The sequence below is a fragment of the Mus caroli genome, unplaced genomic scaffold (genome assembly GCF_978045245.1).
Source record: "Mus caroli unplaced genomic scaffold, Mus_caroli_1 scaffold_5, whole genome shotgun sequence".
Classification (NCBI taxonomy): domain Eukaryota; kingdom Metazoa; phylum Chordata; class Mammalia; order Rodentia; family Muridae; genus Mus; species Mus caroli.
The window spans coordinates 132,685,316-132,704,330 of NW_028227260.1; the positions used below are offsets into that span (position 1 = coordinate 132,685,316).

The window sequence follows — 19,015 nt, forward strand, 5'->3', positions numbered from 1 at the left end:
TAGACTGGAGAAATGTTTTCAAACATATAGCTATCACACATTGATTGGAGAACTTTAGACCAACAGTATGCTAGGTGGTTGGAATAGAAAAAGCTATAGGATGTGGTGGTCCCTTTTTTCAAACAGGCCATTGTCTAGTGGGAGTGGCAGAAGAAAGCATATGTAAGTTGAGTAAAATATGGACAATAATAAGTCTGGGATGGGGACAAACTGGAAAGAAGCCTCACCTAGGCAAGGGGTAAGACATGACTCTAGGGACACATGGGGCTGGCACTTAAACTGAATCTTGAAGACTTAAGGGTCTTGGTGCAAGAAAATTGTAAAAAGGGAGCTTCAGGGGCTGGAGAGATGGCTCAGTGGTTAAGAGCACTGACTGCTCCTCCGAAGGTCCTGAGTTCAAATCCCAGCAACCACATGGTGGCTCACAACCATTTGTAATAAGATCTAATGCCCTCTTCTGGTGTGTCTGAAGACAGCTACAGTGTACTTACATATAACAATAAATAAATCTTTAAAAAAAAAAAAGGGAGCTTCAGGAAGGAAGAAGTGATGCTTAATAGGATAAAGGCTTTTGTTTCTTTATTTCCCTTACCAGAAAAGCTGTGGGACACTCAGTTACTTGTACATAAAATAAGGGAAAAATGATTCCAAATCAGCAACTGTAAAGCTAACTCTTCTAAGATTCCTTTAGTGTGTGTGTCCAAGTGTGCAGGCATGTTCACCCACGTGGAAGTCAGGGGTCACCTTGTGAGAATTAGCACCCATTGGGTAGGTCTGAAGGTAAGCCCAATCCCCCCCCACCCCAAATCTAAAAGGCAGTCCAACTCTCCAGATATGAGCTCAACTTGGACTATAGGGGGATTTCTGTTGATTAGATAAAAGTCAGTATTCCCCAGGAACTTTTGGTTCCCAGCTGTCGAAAGGAGTCATTTACCTTATCTCTAGCAGAAGGGACATATGGTTACCTGTCACACCTATTAGCATATCAAAGCACATGATAGGATCACAATTACCTGTTACAAATTTTAAAGTCCCTGCTAGTAGCATCCTAGGCCTTCTCACCTGCTCCTCTACTTTAGACTGTGGCACATAGGCTTCCCTCTCCAGTGACCTACTCATTCTCCTTGTAACCCTGCTATTCTCAATACGTGTTCTCCCTCCCTCTCCCCTCCCCCTCCTCCCTCTCTCTCTCCTCCTCCTCCTCCTCCTCCTCCTCCTCCTTCTCCTCCTGCCTCTCTTCCTATGTTTTCTATTGTCTAACACTTGCTATTCTTCCCTCTCTCTCAGATAGCCCTGGCATGTCCAGGCTGCTATCCATTAGTCTACTTCTTTCTCTTTCCGCTCTGGACTCTTTCAAATGCCTCTGGCTTCTCTCTCTCTCTCTCTCTCTCTCTCTCTCTCTCTCTCTCTCTCTCTCTCTCTCTCTCTCTCTCTCTCTCTCGTTCTCTCTCATCACCAGTTAAAAACCTGCCTCTTAACTATGCCATGGAGCAGTTGTGTCCTCAGTTTATATAGTACCCTCCTCTTTAATGGATGAGTACTGAGGCATGAGCTCAGTCCAAGGGGCTTGGAGATATGTGCCTTTACCCATCTTGTTGGCCCCCTAAAACTAACTCTTGTAGCTAATATTTGAGGAGTTCTATGGGACAGAAAATATCAACATTGTTTTTCTTTAAAATAAAGTGTTTTAAAGCTGTAACTTATTTTTACTTTTAAATGTGTGTGTGTGTATGTGTGTGTGTGTGTGTGTGCTACACACAGACATGTGAGCATGTTAAAGGCAGTGCTGTCGGATATTCTAAAGCTGGAGTACCAGGCAGGTGTGAACCAATTACTGTTGTGTGAGTTCATCCTGCTCTTTGCCTCCATGTCTTGTGATTCATTGGGAATGTCAGATACAATTTCTCCCGTATTGTAGTTTTATCATTATACAACCCTTGAGGTGGTATAGATCTGTCAACTTGGTCATGTTATATAACCAACAATCAAAGTAGGATGAAAGCCAGTGGCAGCAACACATATTAGTGCATATCCTTACTAAATCCTGTGTTTGGTGATGATATTGATAATAATAATAATAATAGTTATTATTATTATTTGGGTTTTTTTGAGACAGGCTGTCCTGGAGCTCACTCTGTAGACCAGGCAGACCTCAAACTCAGAAATCCACCTGCCTCTGCCTTCCAAGTGCTGGGATTAAAGGCATGTGCCACCACTACCCGGTGATATTGATATTATTGAATGAAGTTTCTTGGGCCTTCCAATGTTACAAACAGATGAGGCACCTGAGATTTTATATGTACTACACTGTAATGGCAGACAGTCTGCCATTCTCAAAGTTTTAAATTTTATGTGCACCACAGCCTTACTAGATAAATGCATAGCCCCGGGGGCTGGAGAAAGGACTCCGAAGTTAAAAGTTAAAAACTCTGGATGCCCTTCCAGAAGACCTGGGTTTGACTCCTAGTACCCATAAAAGCAGCTGTAACTCCAGTACCAGAGGATCCAATGCCCACTTCTGGCGTCCTTGGATACCAGGCATGTATGTGGTACACAGACATACATGTAAAATAATGCAATAACATCTTAAAAAGAAAATTATAAAAAGGAGCTCTAGGAAATGAGGAGTGATGTGTGATGAATCAAAAGTTTGCATGTCTCTATTTCACTTGTCAAAAGAGCTGGGGACATTTCTATGTGTGTCACTACATGGGTGAGAGTCAGAGAACAGCTTGTGGGAGCTGCATCCCCCCTCCCAGAAGCTTTGCTCTGGACCTGAGTTTTGGAGCCCTTTGAATCAGCTTCTTCCTTTTGTTGTCTCTGTGATCTTGGGAGAGTTACTTAATTGCTCAAAAGTCTCTTCCTCGATAAAATGTAAAAATGACAACTCCTACTGGAAAAGAAGACAGGAGATACAAACAGAAACTACTTGGTTACATTGTAACTGTCGGTTACTTTGTCACTGGCAGTTAACTCCTCATTTTGCAGATAGCAATACTGTGCTTTGCAGTTACTTCCCCAGTATCATCATCAATATATTAAGTTCAGCTTCTGTGTTTTTTCAACAGTACTTTACCTGGTGTTCATAGTTCCCTAAATCATTCCTTGGCCACCATAGCTAGTTTCCTGGGCAGGGGCTATATCAATCAGACTAAGCCTCGAATTGCCAAAGAAGGTATATCAACGACTAGGTCCATTCAAAACCCTAGCTCCTAAAGAGGCAAAGAGCCGCATGGACTGGACAGACTTAGGAATGCTGCAGAGCCTTGGTGATAAACTTCATGGAAGACAAAAATGAGTTGTAGAATGCTGGGAGCTAACACTAGTGGGAACGTGAAGTTCAGTGGAGTTGCCGGATGCTGTAACAGCCAGCAGAGCAGGGAAACCTAACTGTTATATTTGTTGGGGGAAGAAACATGATTTAAATCATTATCTGTCTTTGTGCACTGTGAACCTTGTAAATGATATTTCTTTTTTGACTGATGTAGAAATTAACTCTCAGAATGGTCAAATAATGATTCATATTCAGGCTCCTTTCTCTCTTAGACAACATCTCATACAGAGAAATCACATGTTTGTTCACCGGAACATCTACAATATTTAACCCAAGCAATTTAAATCTCTTAAAAAATAAGAAATATAAAAATGTTTGGTATAAAAACCATGAGTATGACCAGGGAGAGTAGCTCTGTGGGAGAACAAACAAAGGCATGGGTTCAGTCTCCTCTGCCACTAAAAACTAATAGAAATCAAAGAGGTGACACGTCTGTCATGGGTGAAAGTTCACATTTATTTATGTGCTTTCTCCAGGTAACCTCCTCAACCGCACCTCCCAAGTCCATGTTTAACGTCTAGGAGGCAATTGGTGTGTCTTTGGTGAATGAATGAGGGATCCACCAGTGTCGAGTATACCCAGAAGCTCATAGGCACATAGGGCATACTTAGCTTACAGTCAAAACATTACACCAATCTTTCTGAAATGAATGGAAAGGTTTCGTAAATATGAGGTTCTTCCATGTGAGCCTCAGCAGAAGACCGGAGAAGTTTAAGACTTTCAGAATCCCCAGGAGATAGTACCAAACAAACATTTGAAAAACAACAACAACAAAAACCACCACTGTATTTTTAACAGGCTCCCAAGATCTCATTTCCATAACTTTAACTGTTGGGCACGGAAGAGCAACAGACCAGCACAGGGTGTGATTGTGTCTTGGGAAAATTCTGCCTTATATCATAAAGTGAAAGAAGAAGGAAACTTTAAAAGAAACCAACACAGCATCCAAGTGACAGATTTAGGGGACTGTTGCTTCGAGCCAAGGAAAATGGAAGATTCAGGGCTGGAGATATGGCTCAGTAGTTAAGAGCATGTTGATGCTCTTGCAGAGACAGATGTGTGTCCAGATCACAGAACCCATGTGGCTGCTCACAACCACCTGTAGTCCAATATCAGAAAGCCCAATACCTTTGTCTAGCCTCTATAGGTACCAGGTACACATGCAGTGCACACTACATACAAGTAAGTAAAATACCCAGATGCAGAGATAAAAACAAATCTTTAAAATGTAAGAAAAGATGGAAATTTCAATTTAAGAAGAGAGCCCCCAAAGTGTGTGATGTAAGTGTGTGGGGGATGAAAAAAAAGTCAAGAAACAGGGAAAAGATTCATCATGGGCTTTGAGCATGACAACAGAATTCAGATTTTCCTGAACCCTTGACCTATCTTCAAAGATCCAGATCAAAAGAATGGCTCTCAGGGATGTACTTCCTGGCTTTCTGGGCACTGTCCAAAAATCCTTGGGGAGTGCGATTATGTTAGAGAAGTTCATCTATTGCACTGAAACCTAGTGAGTGGCCTTACTACATCTTTTACATGGACAATTCCTTGAAGCCAGGACCTGTGTCCTTATTTTCAGCTTTTTTTTTATTCCCTCAGTTTTATTGAGATAGATATACTTCAAAAATAGTTTATATATTTACGTTGTATAACTTGATGAGTTTGTGGGGATTTTCTCATATTTATTTTTTAAATGTATTCATTTTTATTTTTAAATTTTTCTTCTCTCTTCAGCCGCAATTGTTCCCGCCCCACTCTTGAAAGGCTTTTTTTTTTTTTTTTTTTTTTTTTTTGGTTTTTCGAGACAGGGTTTCTCTGTATATCCCTAGATGTCCTGGAACTCACTTTGTAGGCCAGGATGGCCTCGAACTCAGAAATCCGTCTGCCTCTGCCTCCCGAGTGCTGGGATTAAAGGCGTGTGACACCACACCCGGCTTCCAAAAGGCTTATTTTTATTTATCTTATATATGTGAGTACGATATCACTCTCTTCAGACACACCAGAAGAGGGCGTCAGATCTCATTAGAGATGGTTGTGAGCCACCATGTGGTTGCTGGGATTTGATCCCAGGAACTCTGGAAGAGCAGTCGGTGCTCTTAACAGCTGAGCCATCTCTCCAGCCTTATTCATTTTTACTTTATGTGTATGAATATTCAGCCTGCATGTTTGTCAGTGTACCATGTGTATACCTGGTGCCTTTGAAGTTGAGAAGATGGCGTTGGTCCCTCTGGGACTCGAGTTACAGGTGGTTGTGAGTCCTAGGGACTGAATCCAGGTTTTCTGCCAAAACAACTAGTGCTCTTGACTTCTGAGCCATCTCTCTAGCTGCACACTGATTTTCGAGTCAGGATCATGCGGTGTAGCTGAGGCTAGGTTGGAAATCTCAAGGTCCTCCTGCCTCTAATTCCTGAGAGCAGGGGTTATAGTTGAGCACCCTCAGTCATATCCAGCCACCACTTGCTGTGTTAGTGAGGAGCTATGCCATGTCCCCTTTCAAATCTCTATAACCTCCAATACTCGTTGCCATACAGAAGCCATCTGTAATGTTTGTTGAATAAATGGCTGGAGAGTAACCAGAGGCACAGGGCGGTAGAAGCAGATGGATCTTTTGAGCGTAGAGGCAAGCTAGAGCAAAGCAACTGGTGCCCCAGGGCAGAGCCAAGTGGATCAGAGTGAGATGGATGTATTAGATGATGTTGGGACCATTGCTGAGTATGAAGTACAAAAAAGCAGTAACTGGAGCCCGAAGGAGAAGAGCAGAAGAAGATTGGTACTGGTGAATCACTAGGAGATCAGTGGCCTATGCTAGATCCCCAGGCACTAAGAGCAGGAAATAACAGGCTGCATCCATCAGTCATGCTAACTGGGACTGGTCACCACCCCTGGGCCCGAAGGTAACTGAATCCACTGATAATACTCTTGGAACTCTCTTTTACTTCTTCCTGTCTGTAAGGTACTTACTGCTTACATCTCCTGTTGTAGCCATTTGTCTTTTTCTTACTAGACTGTAATCAGCTGAAAGGAAAAGCTGTGTCTTAATCATTATTGTGATGTAGCTGACCACAGTGCTTTGTACACATCAGGCAGTGTACGACTCTGCCTTAGGTGTGCACCTTCAGCACATCATTCTGTATTGGTTTACTTGATGGCCTCAGTATTTAGATCGTGAACTCAATGGGCTTCTGTCGGATTAATCTGTTTCCTTTTGGCTTCGAACTTCGTTTTGCAAACTTTTATTGGCTTAAATTGTGTTCAAGTAGGTGCATGGATAAAAGAGTGGATGAAAGAATGGTAAAAATGTGGGACTAGGGGGTCAAAAAGACCTATGCTGTTCAAGTGCTGCATTTTCTCTTACATATTTATCTGTATGATTGTGGCATCAATAAACCTGTAAAACTTGGGAGATGGTGGTGGAAGGCCTCTCGTTTACATACAGTTTAAATGGAATACTTATTGTGGATCTTCCTATGCAAATCTCTAGTCACTACCTTAAAGAGTAACCGCAGGCAAAGGGCAGTGGAAGCAGGTGGATCTTTTAAGAGTGCAGGCAAGGTAGGGCAAAGCAACTGGTGCCCAATGCTTCCAGAGCACAGGAGAGATGCGAAGTAGGGGGGGGGCACAGGTCTAGGTGCTAAAATCAGGACAGATAGATAACTCAGCACCTGCACTACAGAAAGATACCTTATAGCTAAATGATTGATTTGTAGGTCCTCATTGAGTTCCATGTGAATGAATCAATGTTACACCACTATGGTTACTGGTTTCTTGTGCAATGAAATTTAAGGTTGACCTTGAAAAGAAAAAAAAAATAAAGATTGATGGAACGACGTGTAAAAACATTGGATCCAGAGTGTAAATCCACTCCCATTGCAGGAAACATGGCTAAATCAAAGACAGCTTTTTAAAGCCTCGCTGGTTCGTTAGATTTTTTTTTTTCTTTTTAAAAAATGGTTTTCCCTCGCAGAGGCCAGAAGAAAATAACAAAAGTTGACCCTCACATAAAGTATACTATGTCCCCAGACATTAATGTGATTTGTACATATTAACTCATTTCTCACAACATTTTCTGAGGGAGACCATTGCGTTCTCCATTTTAGAATTGATAAGTCTGAAGGACGAGAGGTAATACAACGTGATCAAGGTCACAGAGCTGGAAGTGAGGGAGCTGAGAGTCACAGTCAGGAGTATGCCTCCAATAAGCTAAGAGAGAGAGTGAGGGGGAGAGAGAGAGAAAGAGAGACAGAGCGAGCGACAGAGAGCGAGCGAGCACTGCTTTAGGTATGTAGCTCATTTGTGTGGAATATAAAGAAAATCACTCATCTTTTTTGATTATGGCAACTCCAGCATTTACAAAGAGCCAGCCAGCTATTAGGGTAATACATGCTTCAGTTGCATCCTTAGTCTTCTTCACAATAAACTTGGAAGGTATTTCATCCTCATTTCCAAGACATTCTGTCCTCCTCCAAAAAAAAAAAAAAAGGTTGTGTGATTAAAACGATTAGCCCAAAGACGGCCACGCAAACGGGCAAATTGCACTGGGAGCTCTGTCTTTGCGGGCAGTGAAATCAGGCGAAAGGAGGACCCCACAGGGATGCCAGGAGAGTACAATGAAATAATGGATGTAAAAAAGGCCTCGACGAACAAGTGCAAGGGCTAAGGCCTGTGCATTTGCTTCGCGGGAAAACCGGTTCCCCAGGACCTGGTTCCAGGCTTTCTGGCCCCAACCCAACGCCTTCTCCTCCCAGTGCCCAGCTTTCTCTTCAAATCTCTTTCTCCTCCGCTCCTGGCCCCCAAGCCTCAGCCAGGAGGCAGAGCGGAGAATAGAAGGTCCGCGCGCGAGCAGGAGGCGGGGCACCCCGAACCTTTCGAGGGGCTGGTCTGCGCGCGTGCGTCGTCCTTCGGCGGCTTCAACCGCCCCAGCTCGGTGACCAATCAGAGTGCCAGGCGCGCTCGAGACGTCTCAACGTCCTGTGGGTCGTGTGCGTACGGAGGGAGGCAACGTAAGGGCGCTCGGCGAGCCCGTCTCTCCTCGAATGAAAGGAAACAACCCCTGGCGACAGAGCCCCGCTCTTCGGCAGTGCCGGAGAACCGACTCCCGCCTTCCCCGTCTCCCCTCGTGGGCGCTGTCCTCCTTTCGCCCAGCCGTGAGCCCCACTGGTGAGTTCCCCGCGGTAGCCAGGGGCCCCCCATTCTCTCTCTGGCGGGAGAAGACGAAGAGGATGGCGGTGGCCAGGCCGCCGCCCCTGCCCGTTGTTACGGGGGGGACTGGCGGTGGTCTCCTTCATTGTCAGGGACCCCCAGAGGCGCCGCGCATTGTCGGTGCTCCCTACAGAGACTGGCGACCTAGTGCCGTGGGGGCGCTGAGGGACATGTTAGGCGGCAGCCTAGACTTCGGGGGAGGGGGCTTCACATCGGAGGAGAGAAATACTGGGATGGGGGCTTCAAAAAAAAACTCTGCTGTCGCTTAGATGGTTTCAGTGGTAAGGAGGGTGACTACTTCCGAAGTGTAAGAGAAAAAAAAATTGGTTAGGATGGCATGAGGGTGAGCCTTAAGGAATGAGGGGGAGAAAAAGAAAAACTCCCCAATAAGGGGAATCGGGCGAAAGTGATGGATAAGGAGATGCTTAGGAGTCTGGTCCTTAGAGGACGAACTCCTGGGGAAGGGAGGAGTGTGAAGAAGGTGATATTTTCCTGAATTCCAGAGACCTGGCCAAGGACAATCGGAGGGGGGGACCCCAACTTTCTGGCTGAAAGGAACCTACTGAAGTGTTGGGAAGGAAGAGACTTTTTCGAGTTTATACAGCGCTTTGGTTAGAGGGAGATTTAGGAAGCTTGTGTGAGATTGGGGAATACGTAACGGAGAGAATCCGCTCTGTTTCCTGTCTGGTCTTTATTACATGGGCGAACAGCACGGCGTTCTTTTGCAGTTTCTATTCGTTTCGATATTCTGTGTGAAAGTGAAAAATAAATCTTTTGATCTTTGAAAAGCCTTTAATTTTCCTCTGGTTCCTACGTAATATCGGGTCTTATTCATACAGTTCAAATTTCTTCACTACCCTTTGGCTTGAAACAACTGGAAAATTCCTTTAGTTTCCTTTTGAATAACCGCAAAAAAAAAAAAAAAAAAAAGCAGTGCGAAGCATGTAATAATATCGTGCAACCAAATTCAGGTGCTCTTCCGGTACATTTCCTATTCATTTATTTCTCTTCACTGCAACTTTGCTGAGAGAAAGACCGTGTTATCTTTGGAGGATCGCACTTATATCTGTGAATTTCAACTGGCTTGCATGCGGAAGGTTTTTCATCTTCCGGAACTGCAGTTTTGTTTTGTTTTGTTTGTTTTCGGTAGAAAACGTTCTTTTAAGATACTAGCCATTGACTTAAGCTCTCGAGTTTGGTTCTCAAATGCCCTCCTTGGTCATCCAGGTGGTTTCTACCTCGATGCTTCACAGCATCTTGGAAAATCGGAAATGCATTCATTGTTTCAGCGGGGTTTCTTTTTCAGACATTTAAACAGTATCTCCCATAAAATTACAGTTGTTTCTTTCACCTTTACACATTATCCATAATGTTACCTTTCTTTGAAACATCTCATTGTTGGGTTAAAGTATTGAACTTTAAGCTTTGCCTGCTCTTGAAAAACCTTTAAATTAAAACGAAAGCGCTCAATAGATGTTTTTGAGCCCCATAGTAATGCTGATAGAATGTCCTTATTCTGCTTAACCCTAGACCACAAGTGTGACAGTAGTAGATAAAAATCTGTATTTTTTTTTGATAGACAGTTTTGCGAGTCGTCATTGTTTCCATGATGGGCTCTGGTGCTGCATGGTTTATAAGGCAGATGTAAAAAAAATCAGCAAGCTCTGCACACATGCATTATTTGAATTTTAGTGGAAAAATCCAATTAGTCATTGCATAGCAAGGCAAAATTTTAATCGTTTGTTGCACATTTGTGTGTTTCTGTTCACTTTCAAATAAAATATAAATTACCAAGAAATATGTGAATGCTTTACAATGCAAAGTAAGTATATGTGTGTGTGTATATATATATTTTTTTTTTCTCTTTTAGATTTTGGAATCTTTGGTATCTAGAAAAGCAGGTTCTGAAAATTAAGATGAAAAAATATACCGTTTGTTAGTTAAAAGAGGCAATAGTGAATAAAGATAGAATGGAGTGGGGTACCATTTCAGATTCAATTTGGGGGATAAAGGATGATTTTCCCTCTAAGAATTTTGCTTATCTTCAGCCATTTTTTTGAAAGCTAGTGCTGGGATTGTTTAGAAACAGCACATTAAAGATGCCTATGAAGATAAGATTTATCATGTAGCGTCTTTTCAGCTGCCCTGGATGACCTGGAGAAATGCTGAATACATCATGGTGACTTAACAGAGCCTATAATGCATTGCATGGTAGTAAAGAAAACACATTTAGAACTCCAGTAGCAGATCTGGGTGCTATTTATGAATCTTGGTGTTTTTGCATAGCTCTAAAAACTGGAGCAGCTATATTTTTCATAAAGCAAGTGGAGTGGACATATACTTGCCAGAGCAAATGCAAACACACTTCCTCTTTTGTTTCTTTTGTTTCTCTGCTTTCTTTTTTTTTTTTTTTAATGCTAAAAGCTTTGCTGCCTATTTCTAATTAGTTTCACAGTTTATAGCCAGTGTTCTGAAATCAGTATTATTGAGAAGTACCCCATGGCACTTTGGAAGACTGAGGTATTTAAAATTATAGGTAGCATTAAGAGTTTGTTAAACCTAGCAAAGGAGAGAGAGCAAGACCTTTGAAGTCTTGTTCAAAAGCAAATAGTGGATATAAATTAATGAGAAGAAATGTTTTCTTTGTGGCTTCATATAACTTTACATCCTGATGATCCTCCGTGAATGGCTCTGAATGGCGCATTACCTTGCTGCTACTGCTGCTGCTGCTACTGCTGCTGCTGATTAAGAGATGCTTCTCAGAGTTACCAACTAGTTAGTGAGCCAAGTCTCTAAGCACAATGTCCTGAGAATAGTTAAATGTATATAAATGGCAATAACTGAATAAGCTAATTTGAAGACAGAAGTTTGAGATTCTATTGATTGTGATGAGTGTTATGCCAACCTGGATCTAAGCCGCTTAGTCCCAGTAATTGGGCGAATTATACAGATCAAAACACTGATTTGAAATTTGTTGAGTGATGGTATTAAATGATCTGTGTTGAGAATGATGATCCAAATCTGTAGACTTCTGTGTTACAGCTTTTCTTCCCTTTTTTGGTTTGACTGTACAGCCTATAATTATAATCTGATCAAATGTGAGGCTCATTCAGAATTTTCACAGCATTGCTAACTTATGTATGGAAGTTACTGCATGTAGGAGATCACTATCAGATTGGCTTTTAATAAGTAGACTTGGGATAAATTTCAGTCAAATAAAATGGTTTAGTAAATAGTGGGATCCTAAAGACTGCATTTTATGGTATACTGGTAGGAGCTTTATTATTTCATTACAAGAAAAAGGAACAGTAGCAATAGATAGTCTAAGGTCAAAAACATGCTTTTCTTACATTTGAAGTATTTCAAGTTTTAAAAATAACTATTTCAAAGTTATGTTTAATTTTACTTTTAATGCTTTATTCAGTATGTGAACTGGACAAAAGCAAGCAATTAAAGAATTCAGTTCTCTCAATATTTGGTAGTTTTAACTTGTTCTTAGAGCTTCATCATTCTGTTTCCTTGGTGGACATATATCTAAACTTGAAATTTATTTTTTATCTTTAATTATACTAGTGGATGATTTAGTTTTGTGATTTTGGTTTTCTGGCTGGTTTTGAGACGGGTCCTCGGGCTCACCTTGTGGTGCAGGCAGGCCTCTTCCTTATGGTCTTTTGCCTGAACCTAAGTGCTGAGATTACAGCCATGTGCCACTGTTTGAAGCTGTGTTATATATTTTTATCACACAAGAGCAGTTTGATTTCACATCTTCTAATTTGGATTTATTTTGATTTCTCTCAATGACTCTAGATTTGATTGCTTTCTTGCCACTTCTTTTTCCCTTTCTTAACATCTCTTACATACGGAAGGCATCTTGGGGTTTTGATATTTATCTCTATTAATATTTAAGTAACTATATTACAACCTGGGTCAGATATTGAGCTACTTGTGTGGATCCATATAAGGTCATTTTGAATGGAAATTAACCATTTTGTTGCCGTTTTATCCTCTGTAGCATTTCTTGAGGCTTAAAGTGGCAGTCTCTAAACACTAAAAATCATGTCAAGCTCAATTGAACAGAAAAAAGGGTCTACGAGACAGCGTAAATGTGGCTTTTGTAAGTCAAATAGAGACAAGGAATGTGGACAGTTACTGATATCTGAAAACCAGAAGGTGGCAGCACACCACAAATGCATGGTGAGTATACTGGCATCTATCAAGGGACCACAAAACCATTTGAGAAAGAATCTTTTTTTTTTTTTTTTTGGTTTTTCGAGACAAGATTTCTCTGTATAGCCCTGGCTGTCCTGGAACTCACTTTATAGACCAGGCTGGCCTTGAACTCAAAAATCCACCTGCCTCTGCCTCCCGAATGCTGGGATTAAAGACATGTGCCACCACACCCGGTTTGAGAAAGAATCTTAATAACTAACATATTAGTATTACTGAATATGAAAAGCAAAAAAAAAAAAAAAAAAAAAAAAAACCCGGTTAGATTTGTAAGAAATGGTTTAACACTATACAGTGTCATTTTAATAGAAAATTTATTTTTAAGTTTAGCATCTTCGTCATTGTCTTGATGTAATTTATATGCAAACTGTAATTTTTTCAAATGTTATTTATAGCTGTTTTCGTCTGCTTTGGTGTCCTCACATTCTGATAATGAGAGCCTTGGTGGATTTTCTATTGAAGATGTTCAAAAGGAAATTAAAAGAGGCACAAAACTGGTAAGTTGGTATTTCTGCCTCTTAAGCTTAGAATTACTTAAAACTCACGAAGAAGGAAATTACTTATTTTAAAGTGTTTTACTTTGTAGATTTCCTATAATTTTAAATTGTGGGCTGTTTTTATTTTCCAGGGAGTAAATCCAAAGCTTTGTTTGTTTACAGCTCAACAAAAAGGAGTAAATCAATATCTTGAAATATTTCTTCTCCCAAGGAAAATCTTAAAGCCTATGATCACTTACAAAATAAGCAGCTTACTTAATTTGCATGTATCATGTTTCAAATCTTCATTCAAATGTAATGTTCATAATTCTGGTATGTCTTCCCTTTTCGTCATAAAGTTCGGATGGCTCATCACAGACTGAGATGACAGTGGCCCGGTCAGCAGGGAAGTGATAAGTCTTGCTAACAGAATCTTGGTCTGGGGTTTGGCTATATGACACAGCATCTATGACTTTGGATAATTTTTGGTGAATTTTCCAGGAGTTTTTCCAAAGCTACGCTAGAGTTATGTTCCTGTACTTATCTTTACCACCAGTAACCAGTGTGGCCAGCTGTTATATTGGTCCTTGGGAAAAGTAGCATAATCTCAATTGGTATTTACAACACCCGACTTATCTTGCAGTGCTTCATTGACTGAAAGATTTCTTTTCATTTGGCTGTTTTTTCTTGTTTGATCTCTTAATTGGAATTACATCCATTGTTGTAGTGAGATCTTAACTGTGAATGCTATCTTATCATCCCAACCCTAAACTGTAAATAAGAATAGAAAAGACCTGGAGTTTTTAAATGTGATTTCCCTTTGATGACTTTTCTTTGCTTCTTGTAACTGTAGTATGCTGATCTTTTTAAAGGGACCAGGACACCATATTTTTATTTCCTTTTTATTTCCTGGTCCTTAAAACTAATTCAGATGCAATAAGAGAATGCTATTTACTTGAAAATAGTGCTGTAAACCTTATCGCTTAGCATATCCTTTGTCATTATAAGTAAGAATCCTTCCTCTTCTTGATAAGATAAACCGGGCACACTTGATAATGCCTCCTGTTCTCAAACCTGGTATTTGCCCCTGATACTGACAGAGGATTAAGAAACTTGGTGCCATCATTTTGAATGTTACATGAAGCAGAAGTATACATCTGTCAGTGGTGCTGTATTCAATCGAGATTTCATTTATTTGAACCTGTTTGTAAAGAAAATACCAGAACTGGATAGAAGTTTTACTATTAGGAACTATTTTGTTTTGAATGTCAGAAACTGATATGTTAATTTCTACCCCTCCCCAGCCCCACCCCAGGAGTAGTGTGCTATAAATAGCTCAAATTGCTCCTTGATCTAGTGAGTGGAATAATATTGAGGGTTAAATGCCTAGAAATAGTAATAGGCTTGGGCTTGAATCCCATCCCTGTCACTAACTGGGTGACCCTGAGTAAGTTATTTCCTTCCCTAAGCCGGGCCTTCTTATATAAGGGATAGTGCACACACCTGACTCACAATGTTATTACTAGGATTAAAAGAGAATATGCAGGACTAAGCGTGCTGCTCAGTTCTTGGTTAATATTAAGACGTGACCAATGGTAGCCACCTCTGTGGTTATTCCTTACAGATAAAATCCTGCTAATGTCAGAGAAGACTAATTGAAAGCATGCTAGGAAGACAAGTCATGAGATGAAATATTTTTAGGTGCTTGAGATTGAATCCATGGCTTAAATATGCAGAGCATATGCTTGACTCCTAAACGACACCTCCAGCCCTATAGCTTTCTTTTCTGGAAAATTACCATGGACACATTGTTATCTCAGACAAGTCACTACCTTCCTTGTCTTTTGCTGCCGATCAGTAGATACTGTTTTATCATCACATACTACTAAACAGCAATGAGAAGAAATTGTTATAAAAGGTAGAAGGATTTACCAGAGGCTGGTGGGCATGACTCATTGATAGATTTCTCAAGCATGCACACTATTGCCAGCACAAATGCACTAAGAGTTACGACTTGTTTCAAAAGCTACTTGACACTGTGGCTGTCTTGGATTGTGGGATAGCGGCAAAAGAGGAGTGTATTGGAGCCTCACCTGTTTTCTTCCTCATCATCCAGAGTCTTAGAATTGAAATTATTCATTTGGTGAATTGGGAGAACAACATTTATCCATTTCAGTTTGAAATGATTTCTTAGATTTTAAATTTTTGGTTTATTTAATGTGCCTGCATGTTTGCCTGCTTGTATGTATGTACATACATACATGCACTATGTGCATGCCTGGGTCACATGAGGCCAGAGGAGGGTATCGGATTCCCCTGATATTGGAGCTGCCATACACATAATCTTCTGAAAGGATCCTATGAAAGAAAGAGCAGCAAGGGCCCTTAATGAGTAATCCATCTCATTAGCCCCTTAAATTTTCCTCTAAGATTTAGTTTTGTTTCACTTTATGTGTACAGGTATGTTTATATGAGTGCAGCTTCCCATGGAGACCAGAAGAAGGCATTGGTTGCCCTGGAGCAGGAATTATAGGCAGTTATGTGTTGCCTGATGTTAATGCTGGTAGCAGAACTTGAATCTTTTACAAAAGTAGTATATACTCTTAACAGCTAAGTTCTCTCTCCAGGCACTGAAATAGCTTAGCTTTCAGTTTTCTTCCTTACATTATATTGTTTTCTTTTTAATGAGGTACTGCCAATTAACCAATATTCTTTATTTTAGTTATCTTTACTTTCCCTGGTATAGCTTTGTCTAAGCAATAAAAGGACCACAGTTCATGTAGGAAAGAATAAAAAAAATAGCTTTATATATCTAAACTATGTATAAACCAAGTAACTGGTTTCCCTGGGCAGCTTTTTAAAGCATTTAATTCTGTGAGCCTTTTTGCCCTGACTCCACTTCCTGTGCATCTCAAGATGAAAAGGGTCATGAGTACCCACTGAAAACAGTCCAAAGCAGGAGTCCAGTCTGCTGTGTGCATTCATGGTCAAATTCAGCCAGTACCTGCTGTTCCTTCTGAAGGTGTTCATTTGCCCCATAGAAGAGGAGCTGACCCAGGTCTTGATGCAGGTTGCAGGTGGCTGGATGGGAATCTTACAGAGGCGGGGATGCTCAGTAGAGCAAGAAATGTGGGTAGATGGTTCCTGCAGGTATACAGCTCCTCTACCCATAAGCACTTTTCTCACATTTCCATATCAGCTTCAAGGATCAGAGAGGGAAAGTTATTTTGTATGACTGTATTTATCTCTTTTCTCCATTTTATTAAATATATAAGCCCAAAGCTGTGCTTGGTAGAGCACACCTTCAATCCCAGCACTTTGGAGGCAGAGGCAGGTGGATTTCTGTGAGTTCAAGGCCAGCCTGATCTACAAATGGACTCCAGGAAAGCCAGGGCTACACAAAGAAACCCTGTCACCCCCACCCCAAAAAACTTTAACTAACTAAATAAAATATATAGGCCCAAGATATAGGAAGAAAAAAAGAAAATAACTATTTGCAGTTCTTATTTATTTTTCCCATAATGACTTCCGGTTCTTTATTAAAGACATACAAGATGCCATATCTGTACTCTGTTCCAGCTATATTTTGTTTTCGGTGTTCGTTTTTGAGTCAGGGTTTCATGTGACCCTGGCAGGCCTGAAACTCACTGTGTAGCTGAGGGTGGCTTTGATTACTAATCCCCCTGACCCCTCTTTCCAAGTGTCGAGATATTATACGTATGTGCTGTAGCCACCTGATAAGTCTATCCTTGTTCACCATGTAGACAAAAATGTGATTTCCAAGGAAAGTTCCAAGTAATGGTTGCTCTTTTGGATTTGCTGTGAGGAGACACTGGAGAGTGGTATTTGATTTGAAGAATGTATTCTTTCTGAAGCACCTTGGTGATATCACTGAGCTCTAACTCTGAGAGTTACTTTTACTAATTGGTACCTGTGTCAGATAGATAACAGATGTCAAAAGAATTCAGGAGGTCGCATAGTTCACCTTCCTTACCCCTAGGCAAGATCTACCTAAGCCATCCAGGATGATACACTCCTCTGGCCTGTTCTGGTGTTAGCAAACTGATTCTCTACTAAAGTCACATGAAATACGAACAGTAATGTATTTGAGGAACTCATCCCTCTGTAATTCAAGTACATCTCTTCATTTGAAGCTCTTTATTCTATTTCCATTAAAGGCGTATTCAGGATTGTGGTATTTTTCTCCCTTTATTTAAAAAGGCCATCCTCACATGATTCCCAAACTGTCCTATTTTCAAAGGAGAATTTTCTACTACACCTTACGAACTCCGCTGGATGGATTTTTTAAAAGACTTTTTATTTTTATTTTATATTTACATGTGAGTACACTGTTGCTGTCCTCAGACACACTAGAAGAGGGTATCGGATCCCATTCCAGATGGTTGTGAGCCACCATGTGGTTGTTGGGAATTGAACTCAGGACCTTTGGAAGAGCAGTCAGTGAGTGCTCTTAACCTCTGAGTCATTTCTCTCTCCCGCCCCTGAATGCCTGAATGAATGTTTTATACTTTTTCTAATGGTAGAACCTGGTGATACTTACGGAGTACTTGATATGTACTAATAAGGACTGGGCTATTTTAGATACAGATCCTGATTAATCCTCACAGTCATACTGCAAGAAAAGAAAGTCCTGCCTTACACAAAAGGAAACTGAGGGGCTGGTGAGATGGCTCAGTGGGTAAGAGCACCCGACTGCTCTTCCGAAGGTCCAGAGTTCAAATCCCAGCAACCACATGGTGGCTCACAACCATCCGTAACGAGATCTGACTCTCTCTTCTGGAGTGTCTGAAGACAGCTACAGTGTACTTACATATAATAAATAAATAAATCTTAAAAAAAAAAAAACAAAAGGAAACTGAGGCTCAGAGAAGTAAAGTCTGTGGTCATATAGCTAGCACTTGGCAGATCACAGATTTGAATCCATGGCCAGAGCTCCTAATTATCAGGTTATACTAGCTGTTCGTTTTAGCTGCTCCATGCCAAATCACATTTTTTTAAAAGTATGATGGCTTTCTAATGCAAATTGCAAAGTTTAGGACATGCTCAGACTCCTATTTAATGTATTTTGTCAGTAGCATTATCTTACTGTTAGGACAGAACCCTATATGTATGCTAGGTAAAAATGGTCTATTCTTACACTGGAGATATTTTTTGTAGTCTCTGACCATAAGAAAACACATTCTACATAGCATTTAAGCAGTTGGAGGGGGGCATGTGACATGGCAGAGGCAGGGTGTGTATAGTTATGATCTAAATAGCCAACTCCTAGTGAATGTTCATTCTTTTTGGAGGGTGTTCCCTATTTAAGAGGTTAAGACTTCCTAGAGATAGTCAGGTACTGGAATGAATGTAGAAAACACTTTGAGTTTTACCAGATTAAAATTGAGTAAAGGCAGGCAGTGGTAGCACAAGCCTTTAATCCCAGCACTTGAGAGGCAGAGGTAGGTGGCCAGCCTGGTCTACAGAATGAGATCCAGGACAGCCAGGGATACACAAAGAAACCCTGACTGGGGGCGGGGGGAGAATGGTTAAAAGGTTTTTTTAAAAGATCGGACAAGAATTTTAACTCAGAACAAAAAAGGCAAATGGGATTTTTTGGAGACATTATCTATACCACAGCTTCTGAGGAGAATGAAGCGTAATGATTGCAGTTTACTGGCCTGCCTGTTCTCTGTTGATGTCCTGCAGGCCTGTTCAACTCTACCTGTCTGAACCAGTATTTATAACCTTCGGCTCTGAAATCGGATTCTCTTTCTTT

At 40.9% G+C, this 19,015-nt stretch overlaps 1 protein-coding gene across 1 annotated transcript in view; it reads left to right on the top strand.

Annotated features, from left to right (window-relative positions):
* Positions 1–8,300: 8,300 nt before the first annotated feature.
* Phf6 (PHD finger protein 6) overlaps positions 8,301–19,015 on the top strand; it is a 45,299-nt gene continuing 34,584 nt past the window's right edge. Inside the window, exons 1-3 of the mRNA XM_021153596.3 lie at positions 8,301–8,491; positions 12,546–12,727; positions 13,156–13,257. Of these exons, the coding sequence (XP_021009255.1) occupies positions 12,590–12,727; positions 13,156–13,257 (240 nt within the window). The 5' untranslated portion in view covers positions 8,301–8,491; positions 12,546–12,589. The remainder of the gene's footprint in view (positions 8,492–12,545; positions 12,728–13,155; positions 13,258–19,015) is intronic.